Source organism: Parasteatoda tepidariorum, chromosome 6 (genome assembly GCF_982258835.1).
Source record: "Parasteatoda tepidariorum strain Cologne lab strain chromosome 6, Ptep-v5.0, whole genome shotgun sequence".
Taxonomy (NCBI): domain Eukaryota; kingdom Metazoa; phylum Arthropoda; class Arachnida; order Araneae; family Theridiidae; genus Parasteatoda; species Parasteatoda tepidariorum.
The window spans coordinates 73,024,798-73,046,159 of NC_141760.1; the positions used below are offsets into that span (position 1 = coordinate 73,024,798).

A 21,362-nucleotide genomic window follows, 5' to 3' on the forward strand; every position below is an offset into this window, starting at 1 on the left:
GTTGTATCAGATTCGGTTCAATGAAAGACTTTCTATAAAGTGCAGATAACATCAAAAAAGTCAAAGCATTTCTACGATATCAACTGTAGATTTGTTTATGGAATGAGGTGCATTTGTAAAGGAAAGAAAGCTGGGGATGTGTTGACTGGAACTTTGAACGTACCTCCACCTCCACAGCGATTTCAAACTAACCAAGTCGATCTCTTTTCCAGTTTGAATGTTGTTGCTACCTCTTCAATGAAAAATGCAACAGAAGAAACAGTGTGTCTCTCAGGAAATCGCGACATCGCAGCAGCATTTGACGGCTCGTGGTAAAAGAGAAGTCATACATCTTTAAATGCAGTAGTAGTTTGCACCTTTCTTGAAAATGGGAAAGTGTTGGATTTTGAGTGCTTATCAAAACATTGTTTTAAATGCACAACCTCATCTGGCTCTCACGATTGTGATAAAAACTACACAGGTACCAGTGGAGGTATGGAAGTAGCAGGAGTGCAAAAATTGTTTCGGCGATCGGAAACTGAACGTTCTGTTCGTTACTTGGATAACCTGGGGGATGGTGATTGCAAGGCCTATGATCAAGTGGTAGCAGACAAAGTATATGGTGATGTGCACATCGATAAACTTGAATGCATAGGACATGTGCAAAAGAGGATGGTCGCAAGGCTGCGTAAATTGCGAGATTCCTTAAAAAAGCAAAAGTTGTCAGATGGGAAAGGGATTTCTGGCCGTGGTCCTCTAACAGATAAGGAAATTAATCTTATTCAGTTATACTATGGCCTTGCTATCAGGAGGAATGTGAATAAGCCTGTGTCGGATATGTCGCAAGCTGTTTGGGCAATTTATTTTCATATATGTCCACAGATGAAAACCCGCAACATGGCCTGTGCCCGAATGATCCCGATACATGGTGCAAATTCAATAAATCCAAGCACACTAATGAACCATATACACATAAAAATTCTTTGCATGAAGCCGTATTATTGGGTATCAAACCTGTTTTTAGGGCACTGAGTGACCCTAAGCTTCTCGTGAAATGCACTCATGGAAAGACACAGAATCCTAATGAGTCATTCAACAGCTGTGTATGGGATCGACTTCCAAAAACATCCTTTCACGGATTAAAAACCATTAATGTTGGAGTAATGGATTCTGTAATTTATTTCAATGAAGGAGCTCAAAAGAGAATGGATGTTATGAATCATTTAGGCATTGATCCTGGTTATTTAATGTTAAAGTCTATGAAAGCGATCGACGTACAGAGAGTAAACGTGGCCAATTTGGCCACAAAATTAGCTTCCAAAGAGGCTAAACAATGAAAAAAAAAAAAAAAAAAGGAAATGTGAGGCTGAAGAAAGTCGAGATAAAACAAGTTATGGTGCTGGAGAGTTTTAAATATATGTTTTTTTACCTTTAAATCTGTTTTTCTCAAAACATTATTTTTTATTACTTAGGTACATATATCTCTTGTTCTATGCAATTTAAAAAGACAAAACTTGGTAGGCTTATACATCATTGATTGTTTTATACAGTAAACCTCAAATTTAGTTCATTTTGAAATCAGGAGTAAAATTTAATTGCTGAAAATCAGCAAAAATAGGTATTTTGAAACAGTCAATTTTTTTTATTCTGCAAAAAATTTTGCATTTTAGTCTAATTTTAGGTATACTGTATACTCTAGGCTATATATTGTGTGTATAATTTTTTTCAGTCAATTATACAGGGTGTCTATAAAAGAACTCCGGGGTTTTAAAAATTCACATCTCACTAACTATAAAAGATAGCAAAATTTAGTCTATTTCTCTGAAAGGAGTAGCTCAAAAAGTTTTACTCATACCAATTGGGAATGTTAGTATCAACTGTTGGCGGCGCTGCAGGGCGTTGACCTTGAAAGGACATCGCGAAATTTGAAATGATGGCGACTCCGCAACAAAAGGCTCAATGTGTTATTTGGCTCATAGAAACGAAGTCTTTAGTTACCGTACAAAGAAACTTTCGACGTAACTATGGTGTTAACCCGCCTTCTGACAAAACCATTCGTCAATGGTTCAGTGCATTTAAGGAAACAGGAAGTGTTTTGAAGCAAAAGTCGCCGGATAGGCCGAGTGCGTCTCAAGAGAAAGTGGACAGAATCCGAGCTTCATGCCTTCGAAGCCCTAAGAAATCGTTGACAAGACGGAGCCTGGAGTTGGGGTTACCAAGATCAACTGTCGGTAAGGTACTTCATGAAAGACTACGTTTAACTGCTTACAAGATTCAACTTGTACACCACATCAAACCAGCAGACAAGGTTAAGAGATACGACTTTGCTGTTTCAATGCTAGATAAAATTGATGACAATAATGGTTTTTTAAACAGTGTAATTTTTAGTGACGAAGCTTCTTTTCATGTGAATGGTCACGTAAACCGGCACAATTGCAGAATTTGGGGTTCTGAGCCGCCCCATGAGTTCGTCGAGTACGAACGCGACACGCCCAAAGTAAATGTTTGGTGTGCGCTTATGCATGACAGAATCATAGGTCCGTTTATTGTTATTGAAAGAAATATCAATGGTGATGTCTACTGTGATATGTTGGAGGAGTATCTTTTTCCTCAGTTAGATGACATTGACGCGGAGAAGGGTTTAGTTTACTTTCAACAAGATGGGGCCCCGCCACACTTCAGTTTACGTGTGCGTGAGGCATTGGACGCTCGGCTCGGCAACAGGTGGATCGGAAGGGAGGGACCTATTCCATGGCCTCCAAGGAGCCCTGATCTGACTCCGTTGGATTTTTTCTTCTGGGGGCATATCAAGAATCTTGTGTATGCAGAGAAAATTCGTGATGTTCAACATCTCAGGGAACGAATAGTCAATTGTGTGGCAACCGTCCCCCCAGACATGCTCGCCAGGACATGGGAAGAGGTAGAATACCGTTTAGACGTCTGCCCTGCCACTAACGGGGCTCATATAGAACTTTACTAAGTGTTAAAAAAAACTTGAAAATGTAAGCTTTTCAGTCATGTATAAAACATGTATGTATGTTTTTTATTTCATTAAAATATTTTGCCTCAAAACCCCGGAGTTCTTTTGTAGACACCCTGTATTGAGTAGTTGTAGTTTTATATGTATCTTACTGATGACATAATTTGAAAATTTAACAAAAAATTTGTCAATAAATTGAACGAATAAAAATTATTGTCTAACTTAAGTTGTATATTTTACTGTAGAAATACATTAAAAAAAGTAGCCAGACTTTAAGGAAGTTTCACGAGCCTTGGGCTACAGCAGAAATGACTGGAAAAGTTATATGTGCTCATTGCACATGTATGGCAGGGTAAGCAATTAATTTTATTTCTGTATCATAAGTATATAACTGAAGACAGATAACTTTAAGCATCCGTTTTTACATAATTTTTTTTTTTTTTTATAAGTGGACTAACACTTACTGCTGAGTTCCATTTAACCATTGAAATATTTTTTTATACAGGTTAGGAGAGGTATTCTTTCATGTGGCTGGCCTTTTGTTCACCGTAGACAGTAGAATACAAGAGGGTTTGAAGAATCCATCTTGCACTAGCGAGCCATGTCAATGGAAGAAAGTTTCCAAAAAGGTGATTATAATGTTCCTATCATGTTTATTAAAAATAATTTTGAATCAATATTATAAGACATGTTTTTCGTTTAAAATGTTGTAAAAATTTACAAGAGACAATGCTGTGGGTGAATGAACAAATTGCTTTGTACATGGAGTAATCTGTATTTTGCAAAACATTATGTTTGGAATTTCTGGTCAGTTTATGTGTCGAACTTTATATTTGAGCTATTTTTATGCTTTTCAGATCAAGTTTTAAAGAAAAAAGAGGCGTTATTATTGATATATTAACTACACAACAAGAAGCATTCCATTCTGAGAAATGCCAAAATTGTGTACATGATATATAGATATAGGGAAACTGAAATTTTTATATCACATTAAGTGGTACTGGAAGATTAGCACATTACTACATGATAAATTGCTGTCAAGAGCAGTAGAATTCTGCCAAATTTTTTAATTGCTGAATTAAAAACATGCATCAAAGATCGTCATCAACTGCCTACTTCTTCACTTTAGCAGAAAGGGATATAGTTTCAGCTTATATCATTTCTTTTCTCCGGTGGCAATACTTTAGTTATGTTATAAAAAATGATATCATCTGGTACTGACAATTTTTGTATAGTAAATTAATTTTTATCGCTTAAATTATTAATTATTTTAAATTAATCAGAGACAAGCATTAATTTTTTTAATCATCTGATGGCGCCATCTATATATGAATATCAGAAACGGAAAAAAAAGGAATAGCAAAATGGCAGTTCTATTTTTTCAATCTTAAAAATTTTAAAATATTATTAATAAATTTATGTATTGTCCATCAGGATCGAACCTGCCCTAACAAGAAGTATCCATGGGACAGTAGTTGGGTATCTAAACCACTGTCCTATGGAAGCTTGTTCATCTTTGCTTTAATATTTGATCTCAAATTACGATTATGTTGGTCCCATGCCTGAGAGGTCTTTTTACAGTCCCGATGCAATGTCAACTGAAAATCGTCAAAAGTTTCTACACTGGTATGAAGATCATAAAGATGATGATTTTGACTTCAAAAAGGAAGTGGAAAGATATTGTCGGTAAGGGACGAACTCATTAAATAAATTCTACTAATGAATGCATTTTCGCTTTGATAACTTAAGCTCTGCTTTTTTTTTTTTTAAATTTCAGATGAGATGTGGACATACTGAGAAAGTGTTGCCTAGAATTTAGGAAGCTGTCCATCAAAATTTGTGACATCGATCCATTTTGGTAATATATTAATAGTGTATGAAAAAAGTGATTTCTTAAGTTTTTTCTTTTTGAATTCGCAAAGATATTAATTTTTGCTTTATTTTTTTTTCAGCTATGTGACTATCGCAGCATCATGTACGGTCTACTTCAGAAGCATTCACGTTACAACACATACAATTGCCATGGTTCCTGTACATGGTTATGCAAATGGCAATTACAGTTTAGATGGAGTTCGGTGGCTAGAGTATATTTCTTTTAGGAATAACCTGATTATTAAACACGCTTTAAATGGGAGAGAAGTAATGCTTGAAACAAACACAGTATACCAATATCACGTAAGTATATATTCATATTTTTTAAATGTCAACGTCCCTTCTTTTTATATATATTGAATAGGCGTAAGATTTTTTTTTCTCATTCTAGGGCTGCTTTTTTCACGGGTGCGAAAAGTGTTTCGATTCAGATTCTATTAATCCTGTGTCTGGCGAATCAATGGAGAGGTTAAGGAGCAAATCGATGGAAATATCTGAAAGGCTCAGAAGAAAAGGATATGAACTAGTAGAAAGGTGGGAGCACGAATTCAGTGAGATGAAGAAAAATTGCGAACTTCAAAATTTTTTGGAAAATCTGGAAATCAAGGATAGACAAGAGATGCTTTTTTTGGTGGACGTACCAACGCAGTTAAGCTCATTTATGAGGGGCGTGCTAAGTACATTGATTTGACAAGTTTGTACCCTTGGTGCAATAAATATTGTCACGACAATAATTTTTTTTTGTTATATACTTGCGAATGTTTATTATATATATAATTTTCTTTTCATTATTTTTTTTTATTACAGTTACCCTGTTAGTCATCCAGTTATTGTTACTGATCAGATTGAAGATATCTCCTCGTATTTCGGACTGATTAAGAGCAAAGTTATTCCACCAAGGAAATTGTATCACCCAGTGTTGCCGTACAGAAGTCACGGCAAGTTAGTGTTTCCTCTCTGTAAAAAGTGTTGTGACGCAAGCCAGCAATCTAAATGCATGCAGTATGATAACGAAAGAGCATTCGTGGGCACTTGAGTGTCCGAAGAAATGAAGAAAGCTATTGAGAAGGGATACAAGATAGTAAAGGTTTTTATTTATTTATTATTTTGAAAATCACTGCACGTTTCATTTCACTTTTTTCTTTTATTTACTTTTCTTAAATATTATTTATTTTCAATTTTTCAGATTTTTTCAAAATACACTGGTTATCATAAATTAAGGAAAAATCACAAAAATAGCGATAACTCTTTCAAAAGTAAGCCAAACCGTGCAAAATTTGCATATGTTGTCCACTAAGAGTAGCTGAGTAAAATTGCAATATGCAAATTAGTGGCGCTGCACTCGGCTTACGTCATCTGCCTGGAGCATAAAAGTCCAAGTTTGAGAGAAAGCACACAAATTTTACTGTGATTGCGACATTGAAAATCTGAGATAGCCAATTCGTAATAATGACCTCTAGGCATCATTTGCCTGAAGAACTACGATGGAGAGCCATCGGGAGACTAGAGGCAGGGCAGAGTCAATCAGAAGTGGCCAGATGGCTAAATGTGAGTCCATCTGTGGTTCATAGACTTTGGAGGCAATTTCAAACCACAGATTCGGCATCTAGGAGGTTCAGTCAAGGACGGCCAACTGTTACGACCAGTGCCGATGACCGATATTTGACATTAAGTGCACGCAGGAATAGAACCGCTACTCCGACACATCTTAGATCCTCTCTTGCTGCAGCCACCGGAAGGTTGGTGTCAACGTCAACTGTGCGCAGAAGGCTCCACGAAGGTGGTCTGTATGCGAGACGACCAGCCATTTGCGTGCCGCTCACATCACGCCATAGGAGAGACCGTTTGCAGTGGGCCCGACAACATGTCCACTGGACGTCAGATCAATGGAGGCCTGTTCTCTTTACGGATGAGTCCAGGTTTAGTCTAGAAAGTGACAGTAGACGTTATTTGATATGGAGAGAACCTGGGACCCGTTATCATCCATCAAACATCCGTGAAAGAGATGCATACGGAAGAGGCAGTGTCTGTGTTTGGGGAGGCATATCCTTAGGAGGGCGCACATACCTCCATGTCTTTCCAAGGGGAACCGTGAATGCTCAGGTTTATCGAGACAACATCCTTGATGCTTATGTGCGCCCATATGCCGGGGCAATTGGTGATTGCTTCCTGTTACAGGACGATAATGCAAGACCACACAGAGCTCGCATTGTTGATGATTATCTTCAACAGGAAACAATTACTCGCATGGAGTGGCCAGCTCGATCCCCGGACTTGAATCCTATCGAGCACGTTTGGGATGCTCTAGGGAGGCGTGTATCTGCCATCAATCCGCCCCCTCAGACCCTTGCCACGCTTGCAACTGCTTTACAAGAGCAATGGCTCTCACTTCCTATTGAACTGATAGACCGCATAATTGAAAGCATCACACATCGCTGTTTGTGCTGTATTGCTTCTAGAGGCAATCATATTCCATATTAAAGGTACTTTTTCTATTGCAAACCGATACTTCCAATTTGTTTATTTTATACATGTGCTAATTTCTATACTACTATTAATGTCTGATAATTTCTTTTTATGTTGTTTAATACCTTACTATGTGTTGTATATTGTGGGTAAGTTTCATAAAATTCCATGTGTAATTTCTTGAGTTATCGCGATTTTTGTGAATTTTCCTTAATTTATGATAACCAGTGTATATTGAAAATATTTATATTTAATGTATATATAATAGCAGAAGTTATCTATTTATTCTGTTTGTCTAATTTATAATGGGAATTTTTTATTTTATTTTCTGCTTATTAACAGTTATTAATAGCAAATAATGATGTTTTTAAACTTCATTTTTGTAGAAATGATGCGACACGTTTTGAGATGTCCTGTACAGACCTACAATGTGCATGGAGGAGGCAGAAACAACATTAAAGATCTTGCCTCGACCCTGTACCGATTCAAGATTATTGTCACGTTAAGAGAGTGGCAAATCGGACTGTGTTTAGTGAGGAGGATGTTGATAGCATGAGGTTTAAGTATGCCTCTCCTTTCCCAAATTCCATCCTGGGAAAAAGTTATTATAGAAAACGACAAGTTGGAAATAGTAATGTAAAATATGTACTTTTGTTTTCTTTTTGTGTGTGTTTATGTCCTCTAATATTGTCCTATATTTACTAATATTGCCTTCTAATATCTCATTAATCAGTGTAAATTATACAATGGTGCAACTTCATTATTTTATTATTACTTTTCAATAAATGCTCAATATTCTATTGGTGTATATATGTTCCCATTTCAGTTTTATTTGTTTGCCCGAGAGGCAGTTTTATGTAAGTAAACTTCTGGTCAACTTATTTTTTAATATTTTGTGGGCCGCTGTTTAATTGTTGCTAAATTTTGGCCACTTTTTGGTTCAGGTAGAAAAGAAATCATCTTGTTCTGTACATTGGAAAATGCTTTACTGTATATATTACTATCTGGTGTAAGAGGATTCACATTCAGCTCAGTGCTTCTTGTGTAGGGAGCTAAGTTTAAGCATTTAAGAAAGGAGTCACTAAGTTACTAAATTCCCATATTTTAATACTACTATGGGTATTTAATTGTTTCAGTTTATTGTTCATAAAATATTAATACCATAAATTTAAAAACTTCAATTTTGACTTTTGGTTTCATAATGAATGGCTGTGAATTAGCATTGTTGTCACGTAACGTCTGCTGTAAGCGAGTTCAATCTTGGATGCGCAAAGTCGCTTGAGTTAGCTTCACCGGAATCTTTTTTCGATGCTAACAATGCCTCGTTAGCTATTCTTGTGAAAAAAGACAAAAGCAGGGCTTCTCAAAAGAGGTTTCGGCAATTAAGCGAGTATCTTCAGAAGAGAAATTCCAAAAAATATAAGAAATCTTCTGACGACAAAAAAAAAAGTTAAAGAGGGAGCCACCTACTGTTCTGGTGGTTTTTAACTTATAATATTCAGATAAAAATTCTACATATTACTTCATATATCAATAAATCTTTTTCAAACAGTGTTTATATCACACAATACATAATGTTTTTGTGTTTATTATTCATATTATCTGTCTTTCTCTATGTCAGTTAACTTTATGATATATTTTTTAATTCTTTAGCATGCAAAATAACAACATATAGCGTTAGTATTTACATCATTTTACTTGATTTTGGTACTTAGAAGTAAATTTTTGATTACTATATTAAAAATCCTCTTTTCTTAGAATGAAATTCTTAAGAGTGAACGTAATGTTCAAAATGTTCCATGCGTCTCAATTTTTCTCCAAATTTTAGGAAACTTTTTATAAACTACGTAATAATGTTTAAAACAGTTTGTAGGGAATAAAATGTTTAATTATTTGGCATAACATATTCCGAAGAATTAATTTTGATCGCCCCCGACGAGGTTTGCGAAGTTAATGACTTAAAAAACGGTGTTAACAATTTCACCAATTTCCTAATGTCTCAATCCAATGACGAACTTCAAAAAACCATTATCGGTATCCTAAATGGATACATAAACTTTTTACAGACAATGAGAGAATAATCTCTTATTTTTGATAAACTTTAATATATTAACTCTCTTTTTAAAAATCAGTTTTTTTTTCAGATACGTAAATTAATTAGCTATTAACTTTTTCTTTTTAAAATGTATTTAATTATATTTCCATCTAATATAGTAAACAAGCTTCAGCTTTTTTTTTTTTTTAATACATTCGTTAAGTTAGTTTCTTTTGGAGCAGACAGACGGCAGCACCAATTCTACTGTTTGGTTTTAAAGATCCCGAACAAATCTTTAATGCTATGTTGAGTTTATTCAGTTTACGATTTTTTTCTTCAGCTAATTTGATATATTATGATAAATGAAATTTTTAAACCTTGTTAAATGATTATTAAGATATTTCACATCATGTACAAGTTATTTTTTCAAATTACCCTTCAATTATTGTTTAAGTAATATTATTTCAAATTTATTTCTCCTTGTGAGTTTTGTGGTGGTGGCAACGGTGGCGGAGTATTCATACGAGAGCAGCTGTGAGCGTCTCTCTTGAAGAATGCGATTCACAACAGCCGAAGGATAAGGACGATAATAAAAATCTTTTGGAAGAAAGGTCAAGATAAAAGTAGAGATTCTGACTGAAAATAGCCATCAACAGAAAGGAAGTCCGTAAATTCTGACTGGAGAGTATGAATGAAAACTGTTGGATGAACTAGAATGGCCATCAACAGAAAAGGAAAACTGGATTCATTGAAAAGCACAGTTTCTGGAATTATTGTAATTTAGATTTGATGTATTGATTTTGTTACATGTAAATAAAATAAAATTCTTTTCTTAAAAAAAAATTATTTTTTTGAGTACTGCCTCAGGTAATTGTATTGACTGACTCTTGGTGGAAACCTAGAACCCACCATAGCTCACCGTTGTCAACCAAGCCACGGGTCGGTGTTTTGTTTCTTCTGGGCGGAACCAGTAGTATACAACCTTCTGATACGCCTTCACCCAGTACGCCAACCCAAAGAGAATGTTGCTCCACCTAGTGAGGATATCCAAACTGGAGCCTGGGGTCCGAACCGGAAACCGTCACTGGTCAGTCTCAGTCAAAATAGTGGTTATTTTGACAGTATTCAATAATTTTTTTTTCAATCAAGAGTCTTCTACAGTATTTAGCTATATTTTAGGGATGGCGTTTTCGGAAAGATGGGATAGTATATCTTAATCAATCTCCAAAATTTAAAATGTCAAAAGTCACCAATGCCTTGGCCACTTGTCACGCTTTTGCAGATTCCCGATGCCATACGTGAAGAATTTAAATTGAGATGTGTGTCAACTACAAGCGAGCATTTTTAATATAGGAATTGTTCAATTTCATCTATGTCCCTTTTAAGATATTAAGCATTTTCGTGTGATTGCTACAAGTGAACTAATTTATGTGTTTAATAAATCAAGCTAGATAATTTCTAGCATTAACAGTCACAAACTGGTCGCTTAACTTGGCAACATATTAGCTTTTAGCAGTTGAAGACCACTGGGGTACCTTGGGGTTGTGAAACCCATGTTTACTTAGAAGTAAACCCCCTGAGGAAGTTAAATGCATAAAATACTCTTAGTAATATTTTATACAGTAATTGATCGCTTGCAAGAAGTTCTCGAAGTCAAAGAAATGGAAGATTACATGCCTAGCATTACCATGTACGTTCATTTAAATGAAACCTTACAACAGCCAAATATGGCATTCTATTGCAGAGATGCCAACTAGCTCTGGACAGTGGATAAATATTTTTGAGCGGCAGTCTTTCAATGTGCGATTGATTTAATAAATTCGATTTAAAGAACTTTAACTTGTCACTACTTCTAAATAATCCACAGGCATACCGCTTTGTTGATTGTGATATGACCTGTCGTGTCCTTCAGATTTTAGTTAGTTCTCCACTGTTTTGTAAAGTACTTTGTTGAATCTGAAGCAGATGGCATCCCTCCTAATTTTTCTCACACTATGCCACTGTTTTATACCAGTTGGCATTTTGCCTTCTATAGTTAATGTGTACCTTGGAACAAACATAACCAAAAAAGGCTTGTTGAAACAGGAATCTAATTAGTATTTGAAAGCTATTTACGGACGATATAACAGGACAATAGTTGTGAAGACCTTTTCCTCCTATTAAAATAAACTGGTGGCAGTTAAAGATCACTAGGCTACACCTTAGGGTCATGAAATAACCCATGTCTACTTCAGAGTAAATCGCTTGAGGAAGTTTAAACCATAAAATATTTCCATTTCCTATCAACTTTTAATACGGTCATATTGTATAGCAACTTTTAAATTACTGTCGTTTGAAAATCAAGCTATATCGAGTTTAATGGCCCACCACCAGGCAATGAAGAAAATTTTAAAATCAGCTTAACACAATAGTACCAAATGTTAAAATACAAACATTTTTTCATCTGCAATGAATCAAAGATGTAACATCATAAGTTGTGGAAAAAACTAATGACTTCTCTAATTGTTTGCCATGTTTTGAATAAAATGTTAAAGATTAGAAAGTCTCCCATTTCATTTCAAAATACTTCTATTTTTCAGCAGAGTGGTTTATTTTCAAGTTTCAAAGCATTAAGTTATTTAACATAATTTGGCAATAACTTCATTATAAATTTTGCACTTGATATGCCACTCAGTGCTTGTTAACTGGGCAGAAAAATTTTTGAATTTTAAAATATGTGATGCAGACATCTAAAAACATTCTGCTATTTAGATTTAAGTAGATCATACATACACAACTTATAGGTTAAAAATTACAACCAATGATGACTTAACATATTTTTAGATACTAGCAATGAGAGGAGTTTCAAGTTCACTGGGGTACCTCGGGGATGTGAAACCCGTGTTTACTTCAAAGTAAACCCCCTGAGGAAATGTGCAGGAAACGTATATATCTTTTTATAGAAATGACTTATTTAATGAAACTGCCATGCAGTATTGTGCATAAGATAGTATGAAAATTATGGTGTTATAGAAATTTGCATGAAATGAACACATCCAAGGTGTCAGTGTGGAGTAGAAAAAGTACCATTTGCATGGAGTACAATTAATTATGCATTCTACTAGTTATGTAAAAAGTGAGCATGGCAAAGGTTTGAGGAGAGCTGAGAGCAACTATGTGCCTTCCTTCCAAACCGGTCACTAATTCATGCTGATTTGTTTATTATCATTCATTTTGAGAGCTCTGTAAGGCATAACAGAAATGGCATATAACACGAAATTGTCAGCAATTGCAAACAAATAAAGAGGGACATAAACAAAGATGCCATCACTGTAGAAATGAACATTCATGACACTGCATGGAAAGACATTGAGGTCTGCGTGTCCACCCAAAGTTATACCATCTCACAGACGCTACCAGTATGGAATGCATCTCTTTTGAGAATGCTTGAATGATAACAGGTTCTAGGTTCTCACCAAATCAAAGAACACCTAAAATTGTCTTGAAAGTTAGACCTGAACTAATCTTTAAAAAAAAAAAGCTTTTCATTAATAAGTTGCCCAGTGGACATAAGGCTGGCTACCTTGCAAACAAACTTGTGACTGCTATTTATAGTAGATGTTGACATACATCAACCTCCTGATGGCTGCACCAAGGAGGACCTAGTGCAGACTTCGAGTTGACGTTCTATTCCTTCAGGCTCATAATGATAAATATTTGTTATCTTTGCTCATCGTAACATTTGACAGTCTTTTGTTGACGTTTTAGATGCTGAACCTGTGATTAGAAATTATTGCCGAAGTCTAAGGATTACAGACCTCACATTTAGCTATCAGGCCTCCCATATTCTACTTAGTTCAACATACCTAAAAATTAAAGAAAAACAAATTTTAAACTTTGAAATATTTAATTACTAACTGAAATAAAAAATAACTAAGAAACATTTATATTGTTTAAATATTGGAACAAAAAGATACAATAGAAAAAAGAAATCAAAACTTTCAGCATATATATATAACGGAAAAAAAATAATAAAAAAAGATTTTTAACAATATTTTGAAAAGAGGCTTGTCACATTTTCTCTTTCAGAACAAGCCAAAAAAATAATTAAAAGTTTTGGGCAAAGACAGATACTGTTTTAAATGTTTTAGTTTAGATTAAAATAAGGCATGTTAAGTTTTTGCTTGACCCCCGGCACAAGTTTAAGATACTTTTAATTTGTGTTTTCCTTTAATGTAGCAAAGTAATTTTTTTTGTTTTATATTTTGAAATTTTAATGCAAAATTAACGAAACCAACACACAAAAATATTGAGTATAAGGAAATTTGTACAGTCTACAATATGATTGACTGTATTTGGAAGAAACTTAAATTAAACACAAATATTTAAATAGAAAAAGTTACCTAGAAAATAAATTTTGAGAGCAATATTCTTCATATATTTTTTTCCCAAGAGATTCTTCACAATTCCTTATACTTGAATTCAAGAAATGAATAAAAAGAAAAATAATTTTAAAATCAGCCAAAAATTGATTAAATAAAAGGGAAAGAAACATAAAATACAACCTCTATTTTTACTATTTTGAATTGTTATATTAGTGAATAGCTAACTGAACTAATATCATTAACTCTACTAAGAGATAAATCAAATCAGGGAACTTCAGGAATCAGGGAACATTTAGTAAGAAGCTCTCCTGCAACTTGTTTCAAAATTTCACTTCTCATTAAATTTTATAAAATTTGCAAATTTTAACCAAAAACTAATTTGAAAATCTGGTTTAAAATAGAGATGTATCAGATCTTAAAAATTTGCTACATCTGGATACCAGGTTTTAATTGACTCTTCTACCCGTCCAGTTCTGAGAACCTGAACTAAATTTTAAAAACAAATTTCAATTTTTACTCACCTGCTTTAAACTGTTACACCACATAAATGAATGATTCACTATCATCAGTAATTGTCAGAACACAGCTGAAGTCTAGAGATCCTAGTGATATTTAAAAATTTCAGTTACTTAGTATTTAGTTCTTATACTGGTTACACATAGACAATGTACATTTCAAAAACTTATGAATATCAACATGCATGTAACATTTATAAAATTCATGAAAAATATGTATAATTAACATTACAGCTTTCATATAAAACAATAACAGGTACACTATTCAAGCCTCGAAATTCACAATGGTTTTAAATCACCAAAATCTTGTTCGGACCACCATAAAATAATTATCAGTGGTCTCCATGACTAGCAATGTAAAAAAAAAAAAAGTGTATACTATTAGTTTTTTTATGGTTTGGTCTATGATTTTGTAATATAAGAACACATTATCTCAATATTTGAAGGGGGAAAAAATCTGACAATGGCATGTAAATGAACCAGTGTAAAACTGTTTGAAATAATAATATATTTTGACATTAATTGATCTGAAAAACCAATAATTAAAATTTTTTTTCATTTCTACCCCTGTTATTATCATCGATATTAATAGAAATACAGTTAATGTACAAATTATTAATTTCTTGCTAATTGATTTAGACTGATTTGATGACTGCTAGCAAAGTAGTTTGCAAAACACAAGTCCTATTGAAAAATGCAACGTGATTTTGATTTCTTAATTTTTAAAATGTCTGTGGTTCAAAAAGCAAAAAAAAGTTTTTCCCCATCATTTAAGAAAAACTGTTTTGGGTCTACAAGAGCACTATAAATAATATTTAATAACTTTACTTTCAATGGAAAAACTTACTTGTAAATATTAAAATATTTAACTATCACATGAAATTAAAACGGATTAATATGCAGAACATCTACTATAGTAATTGAGTTAAAAGAGAAAGCTTTCTGCATTTTACAACTTCAACTGACATAAACCTAATGATTATCATTGAAAAAAAAATGCATAACAAGAACATATTTCTTTAAAGTATGAACAGGGGTCTGTCTAGGTTTTTCTGAAAGGTACCTATTTTGTGAAAATTTAGACATAATTTGTGAAAAATTAAAAATTATATTACAAAATCAATACAAAAACATGGTAAAAATATAGATTTATCGTTTCTTAAAGGATACAAAAATAAAATTTTAAGAAAAAATATTTTGTGAAACTACCATTTTTCCTAAAGTTGAATTTGTGAAACTACCGTTTCACCTAAAATTGAATTTGTGAAGGTACCGCTAAACGGTAGTAAATTCGGCCTGGACAGACCCCTAAATAAGTTAAGCAAATTAAGGACTTTCAAGTGTTATTATATTAATTATAAGAATTGTTTCCAAAATCTTTACGGTTTCAAAAGCGATAAAATTATTTTAATATCAAAATAACAATAGTTCCGTTTATAAGAATTTTCAACTACATATTTTTACATTACAATATCCTTAATAAGCTAAATTACACGTTTAACTAAAACAAATAATCATTATGTCACCATAAAACAGAAAAAGTTAATGAAATAATTAGTTCTTAATAACAAATATCATTATTTAGATTACTTTCTGTTGTGTTTCTCACTGAAGAAGTACGAAAACAGTTCTAATCAAATGGCGACGAAAGTTACAGTTACAGAAAAAAAGGGGACACGTTCCATTATTTGCACTGTATTACACCAGTTGCTATTACTGACCGTTCCATAAAGAAAACTGATTACACCAGTGCACCGCACCAGTTATTTCTTATTAGTATAGTGCTGCCATAGATTTAGTATAGTGCTGCCATCTTTAGATCAATTTCATAATGACTATAGGTTTCTTTTAATTTCAGAACCATAACTAACTTTGGGTTATTTCACAGCCATTACTTTTTGTTCTGTTTAAAACTCCTCTTTGTTATTTACCTTATTTTCTTTTTAAAAGAAAAGACGGTTCTTTTCAAAACTAAGCGTCTTCACTCTGATTCTTCTCTTTTAAAGAAGATAAAAAATGTAAGGCATTAAGCTTTACATTTATATTTAGAATTATATAATTTCAACACAAAGCTGAAAACATATAAATGCACTTTAGTTTAGATAACTGTCGAAACATGCACTTAAAATGTTGACTTTTTTTTTAATAAATTCAAAACATGTTTTAAGAATATTTCTAGTTTAAATATTCTTATCATTATAGCTAAAAAAAATCTTACTTCTTGAAAGAAAATGTATGGTATGTTGGAAAGCTTTTTTTTTTAAATAAAAAGCTAGGCAAAGTATTTCTTTAATATATTCAAAATAAACTTAAAAATTACATAGTAAGTTAGTTAGACTAAAAAAATTTCTTTAAAGAAATTTTTTTTAAAAATTTATTTTTATCATATATCATAATGATCTATATCTTATTTATATCATGAAATATTCACTCGGTAAAACTAAGAACCTTTTTCCATTTTTTAAAACAGTAAAAGCTACGAAGAAAGCTTTTATTTTAACTGTAAATAAATTTTAAAATCGTAAGATTGGATACAAGAATTCGCTATCGCAACGCTTGAATAAGCCTATAAAGGGATGGATATTTTCAGGCTACTATTTATTAGTTTTATCAAAATCATCGAAAGAGAAGGACGCTCTTTCTCAGCAGCAAATACGAAGCAAAATTTTTCTAAGGAAAAGGTAGAAGAACTTAAAAAAAATGACCCGGAACATTAGTAAGTGAATCTGAAACAGAACGCGATCAACATTTGAAGAACAATTTCTCAATAATTTTTTTCTTTCCTAATATCAACAAACTTGCAGCTGCTAGATTCCGACATTGATCGCATACTATTCCAGATGTATGTATTACGGTAAAATACATTTTATTTTTGTCTGTAATTCATTATAAATTGTAGGGAAGTTATTTAAGTGCACATTGCTTACTTTATTCAGAACCTACAGAACTGTAATAGTTATAGAATATTCTTCGTCTTTATAGAATAATATATATTTCTGTATTTACATAATTCGGAAAACAACTATAAAGAATCATCCAAGTTACTTGAAATAGTATCCTTTGTGTTGATTATTAGAAAATTTTTACCGTTTTCCTAGTAAGTATTTTTTAGTTTTGAAAGAATAATTTCAACTAGAATTTAGCTATTCTGTTTTTAAGCTACATATTAAAATTCATATCGAGATCTTACAATTATAAAATTTTATTGCGCGAAATGTAATCTTAAATTAATGAATAATCTTAAATCAATGATAATCTATGTATATATTATTGGAGAATAAAATTTTTAAATAAACAACATTTCATTATGGAATTTTCCAGATTTATGAAGCTAGTAAGTGTTATGATTTTTATAATAAATTTTTTTTTGTTAATAATTTGTTTTCTAATTTGATGATAGTTTTCTATAATATATCCCATAAAAATATTGTTAATACATATTCAAAGTTGATTTGTCCATAAACATTGCACTATATAATATCTCTATCAAAATTAATGCAGCTGCATTAATTTTTCTAAATTTAAGCAATCAAATATTAAATATATTGTGACCGTTTGTCATTGACATTTGCACTCTTACTTGGATATATGAGGAAATAAATAGTCTCTATATTAGATTTTCGTATCTGCTGCGTTTGGCTAACCAGGAGAGGCATTTCAATGGTGCCATCTCATATACTACAAATGTTATCAAGTTTACATTTTAAAAGATCTTATTATTTTAAGTTGCTCTCGTGAGTAAATTCATTACGAAAGTAAGTTTATTATATATTTAAAATAAATTACTTACATAACTTGCTAGAAAAAATGAAGCTTAAAAAAGCTAAATATCAAAACTCAGTCAGGGCCAAGGGCGCCGGCAGGGGGGTGCAAGGAGGTGCACTTGCACCCCTCTGGCTTTTTTTCTAAACAATTAAGTAGATACAGAAAAAAAATTGTGTCATAAAATTTTTTTATTAAAAATATTTTTATTCAAAAACAAGTAATTAAATAATTATTGATACATAACAATTAAATTGTTTAATCAAACAAGAATAGTAATCGTCTTGTTTGCTGTCCAAATCTGTTTATAACTTTTTCAATGAATTCTGAGTCATCTTTGAATCCTTTCTTATGCACATTCAGCATGCACAAATTACTTAATTTCTCGTGAGACATTGTAGACCGATTCCATGTTTTGATGCGTCGCATTGTACTAAAAGTGAGTTCAATAGTGCACGTAGTAGCTGGAGGAGTTAGGCCAATTTTGATAGCCTCCGCTACAGCTGGATAAAACGGTATCAACACAACAAATACAAATATTAAGCGTGCACAAACACGTTAGTATACGAAACTACTGTTTGTAGTTATTTGTGTTTCAAAGTCAGTAGCTATGCCAGCGCCATCAATAGTTTCTCGTGGCAAAATTTGCAAGTGCAAGAAATTCGCACTTTTTTTTAAATATCTTGTTAACAATGAAAAAATGTATGTTGAAAAAAATTAACAGATTGTAAAGTAAGATTATGTAAGTAATAACAAAACAGTAATAACAGAATATTTGTAAATTTTTTTTTGGGGGGGGGGAGGGTTAGTTTGTTAGTGGGTTGCACCCCCTTTTACATTATTCTGCCGGCGCCCTTGGTCAGGGCAATAAGAAAGGAATAAGAATAATGTGTAGTTCATCCTCCCAGTACATGAAATGAGGTGGCGCTGCGAGTGCATATACCTTGTAAGTAAGTCCAACTATAACTCCCACTCAACAGCTGTTGTTCTGACAGTTCCGATGAGATGGTAGTACATCTACTTTAACGGTCCTTTTCGTTCTGGACTTGTTAAACGTTTGGATCATGTCATGTATTATGTACCGTTACCCCTTTGGCTGTGATCTCAAAATTTAAATTTAGTAACGGTTACCCAGGTTATTTAGTAGACAAATATCTAATGAATTACAGAAAACTTTTAACATTTAAAACTCATTTTTATTGCACCTCTAAATCTTCAAAAAACATAATTTCACACATTTCTAAATGCTAACATGGGAATAAACATTTATACATTAATTAAAACAAAAATGCAACCTTATAACTCTCAAGCATAACCTTCATTTACTACAGTTCAAAAAAGACATTTATAAAATAAAAACTGCATATAACATTACTAAAAACACTGACTTGGTTTATGATATCTATAAATCACACTTAAATACTGATTGTTCTCCTACACAAAAAAAAACACAACATAACAGTTCAGAATTTAAGGTAAATGATTCCTCTAAAATGCTAACGAAATAAAATTTCAAGTTTTACAAGTACCCTAAGGAATTTACTGCTTTCACTCTGGAACCGCCCACCGGAATGGTAGATGAATTCATGGACAAACTCCTCGGCTAGGATCTCGAAATTTCTCCAGCTATTCTAATTTCAAGAGGCTTAGGCATGTAGAAGGGGAACACCGGACGTCCAGCATAGATTCCTTCGGACTTGGCCCATCGTCTCGAGGATATCGGCTTTCGGCTAATTCCGGTAGTCCTTCCCGCTAGAGACTTCAGTTTAGCTTTCCCTAAGGTTACCATCCACCATCTCCGAGGTACTGTCACGAACCACTCCTTCAGCGGACAAACTCCGTATCCCCAGGGTACTGCTCTGGTTACCTGCTTACTGCTGATTACTATTGCTACAGCGCTTAGCCACATTCATCGCTTCTCTTTTATCCTCCCTTCAACAAGGCGAAAGAATCTAGACTGACCTGTTTACCACGTCCAGAGTCATCCTGCATCCGGCGGACGTCAGAACCAAAAAAAAGATCCCTGAGAAAAACCGTCATAAATCCACCAATACCCTATACAAGTTATAATACCATCCTCAATAAATATTAATAAATTTAGTTACATAGATTTCACCCCATAAATCCCTTTTTAAAAGACTAATTCAAAATTTCTGAAGAAAATATTATTATGATTGAATTTAAACTTTACCATAGTGGTGCCATCTACAGACAAATAATCTATCTTTAAAAGTATTAAAAAAAAACTATAATAAATTTCTATTTATTACAATTAACGATATATAGATATTAACGAACACGCATTATCTACCTTCACCTAAAATGCATTAATCGAAAATATTTAGGCCCTATTTTTTGTCTATTGTTTAACTTCCTAAAATTCTAGCATATAAAGTTATGTCAATAATACTCTATTTTCTTGTGTAATGCTGGGGGAGGGTTAGCTTCCTTTTTTGTGGTAGAAAATATTTTAGACTGCCTGTTCATTATAGATTATTTAAGTCTGTCTATTTTTTTTCAAATATATTCAAAGTAATTTTCAGTCAAATTGATATATATATATTTCAAATTTATTAAAAAATATCTAAATAAAAGAACTCGAGTGATATTAAGTTAGAATAGCAATCTTTTCTCATGAGTCCTGGTGGTTTAAATGGGTTTTCTTTTTTCCTTAAATAATGAAAATTTAAGGCGATTTTTCTACAATAGATAAAAACTGTCTTGTATTATTTTATTGTGAGAAGGAAAGTGATTTATTTTACAAAAAATAAATAAAATTATGATACCAGTATATTTGGAAGTAAAACAACAAAATTTGTACTTGGTAGATTTTTATTTCGCTCTTTGGTTTTGTGAAATATTTAAATATAAAACTTACAGAGATTATGGACGCATTTTAAAAGAAACATTAAATTTTTAATTTGGAAAAATTTACAAAAAGAGACAGAAATTAGTATATAGGATAGAAGTTTTACTTTTAATCAACTGAATTTAAAAACTAAATAAGAAAAACTGAAACTAATCATACAGCAGGCACAAAATTTTCTGCTTTATTTTAAGAAACGGCTTTAAAAGTCTAGAAATATATATTCTTTAGCATGTAATTCAAAAATAGAATGATAAAAAATAAGTATAATATCCAAAAAATACATTTGTAATCACTAATACTTTCTTTGCAAAGATTCTGAAAAAGGAGAGCGTATACTTCTGGTTGCTAATGGCAACCAGAACTCGACATAACCGCACCGTTCCTTAAATTGCAGTGCGAACTAAGAGTAACTGAGGTCACGTGACTAGTTCACTTTAGTGTCACCAGAGAAAAGGATCTCACACTTTTATACTACTCTGTATTTTGATTTCATATTCGATGTGGTAGATAGATGTGGACA

The 21,362-nt window shown here is 32.7% G+C and overlaps 2 protein-coding genes across 2 annotated transcripts; both read left to right on the forward strand.

The window, feature by feature from the left end:
- The first annotated feature begins 376 nt into the window (after window positions 1–376).
- LOC147808117 (uncharacterized) lies at window positions 377–3,388 on the forward strand. The gene is made up of 2 exons (XM_087166600.1): window positions 377–1,721; window positions 3,086–3,388. The coding sequence occupies exon 1, from the start codon at window positions 852–854 to the stop codon at window positions 1,314–1,316; it is 465 nt and encodes a 154-aa protein (XP_087022726.1). The 5' UTR covers window positions 377–851; the 3' UTR covers window positions 1,317–1,721; window positions 3,086–3,388.
- Window positions 3,389–4,916: 1,528 nt separating this feature from the next.
- Window positions 4,917–5,895, forward strand: LOC147808118 (uncharacterized). Its single transcript, XM_087166601.1, has 2 exons — window positions 4,917–5,134; window positions 5,223–5,895. Exons 1-2 carry the CDS (start codon window positions 4,982–4,984, stop codon window positions 5,520–5,522), a joined length of 453 nt encoding a protein of 150 aa, XP_087022727.1. The 5' UTR covers window positions 4,917–4,981; the 3' UTR covers window positions 5,523–5,895.
- Window positions 5,896–21,362: the final 15,467 nt, after the last annotated feature.

What these genes read in the sequence shown, in the direction of transcription:
- LOC147808117 (XM_087166600.1), top strand. Translation starts at nt 852, where the DNA reads ATGTCCACAGATGAAAACCCGCAACATGGCCTGTGCCCGAATGATCCC.
- LOC147808118 (XM_087166601.1), top strand. Translation starts at nt 4,982, where the DNA reads ATGGTTCCTGTACATGGTTATGCAAATGGCAATTACAGTTTAGATGGA. An exon ending in ACACAGTATACCAATATCAC is followed by an intron (nt 5,135 to 5,222) that starts GTAAGTATATAT and finishes TTCTCATTCTAG; the next exon opens with GGCTGCTTTTTTCACGGGTG.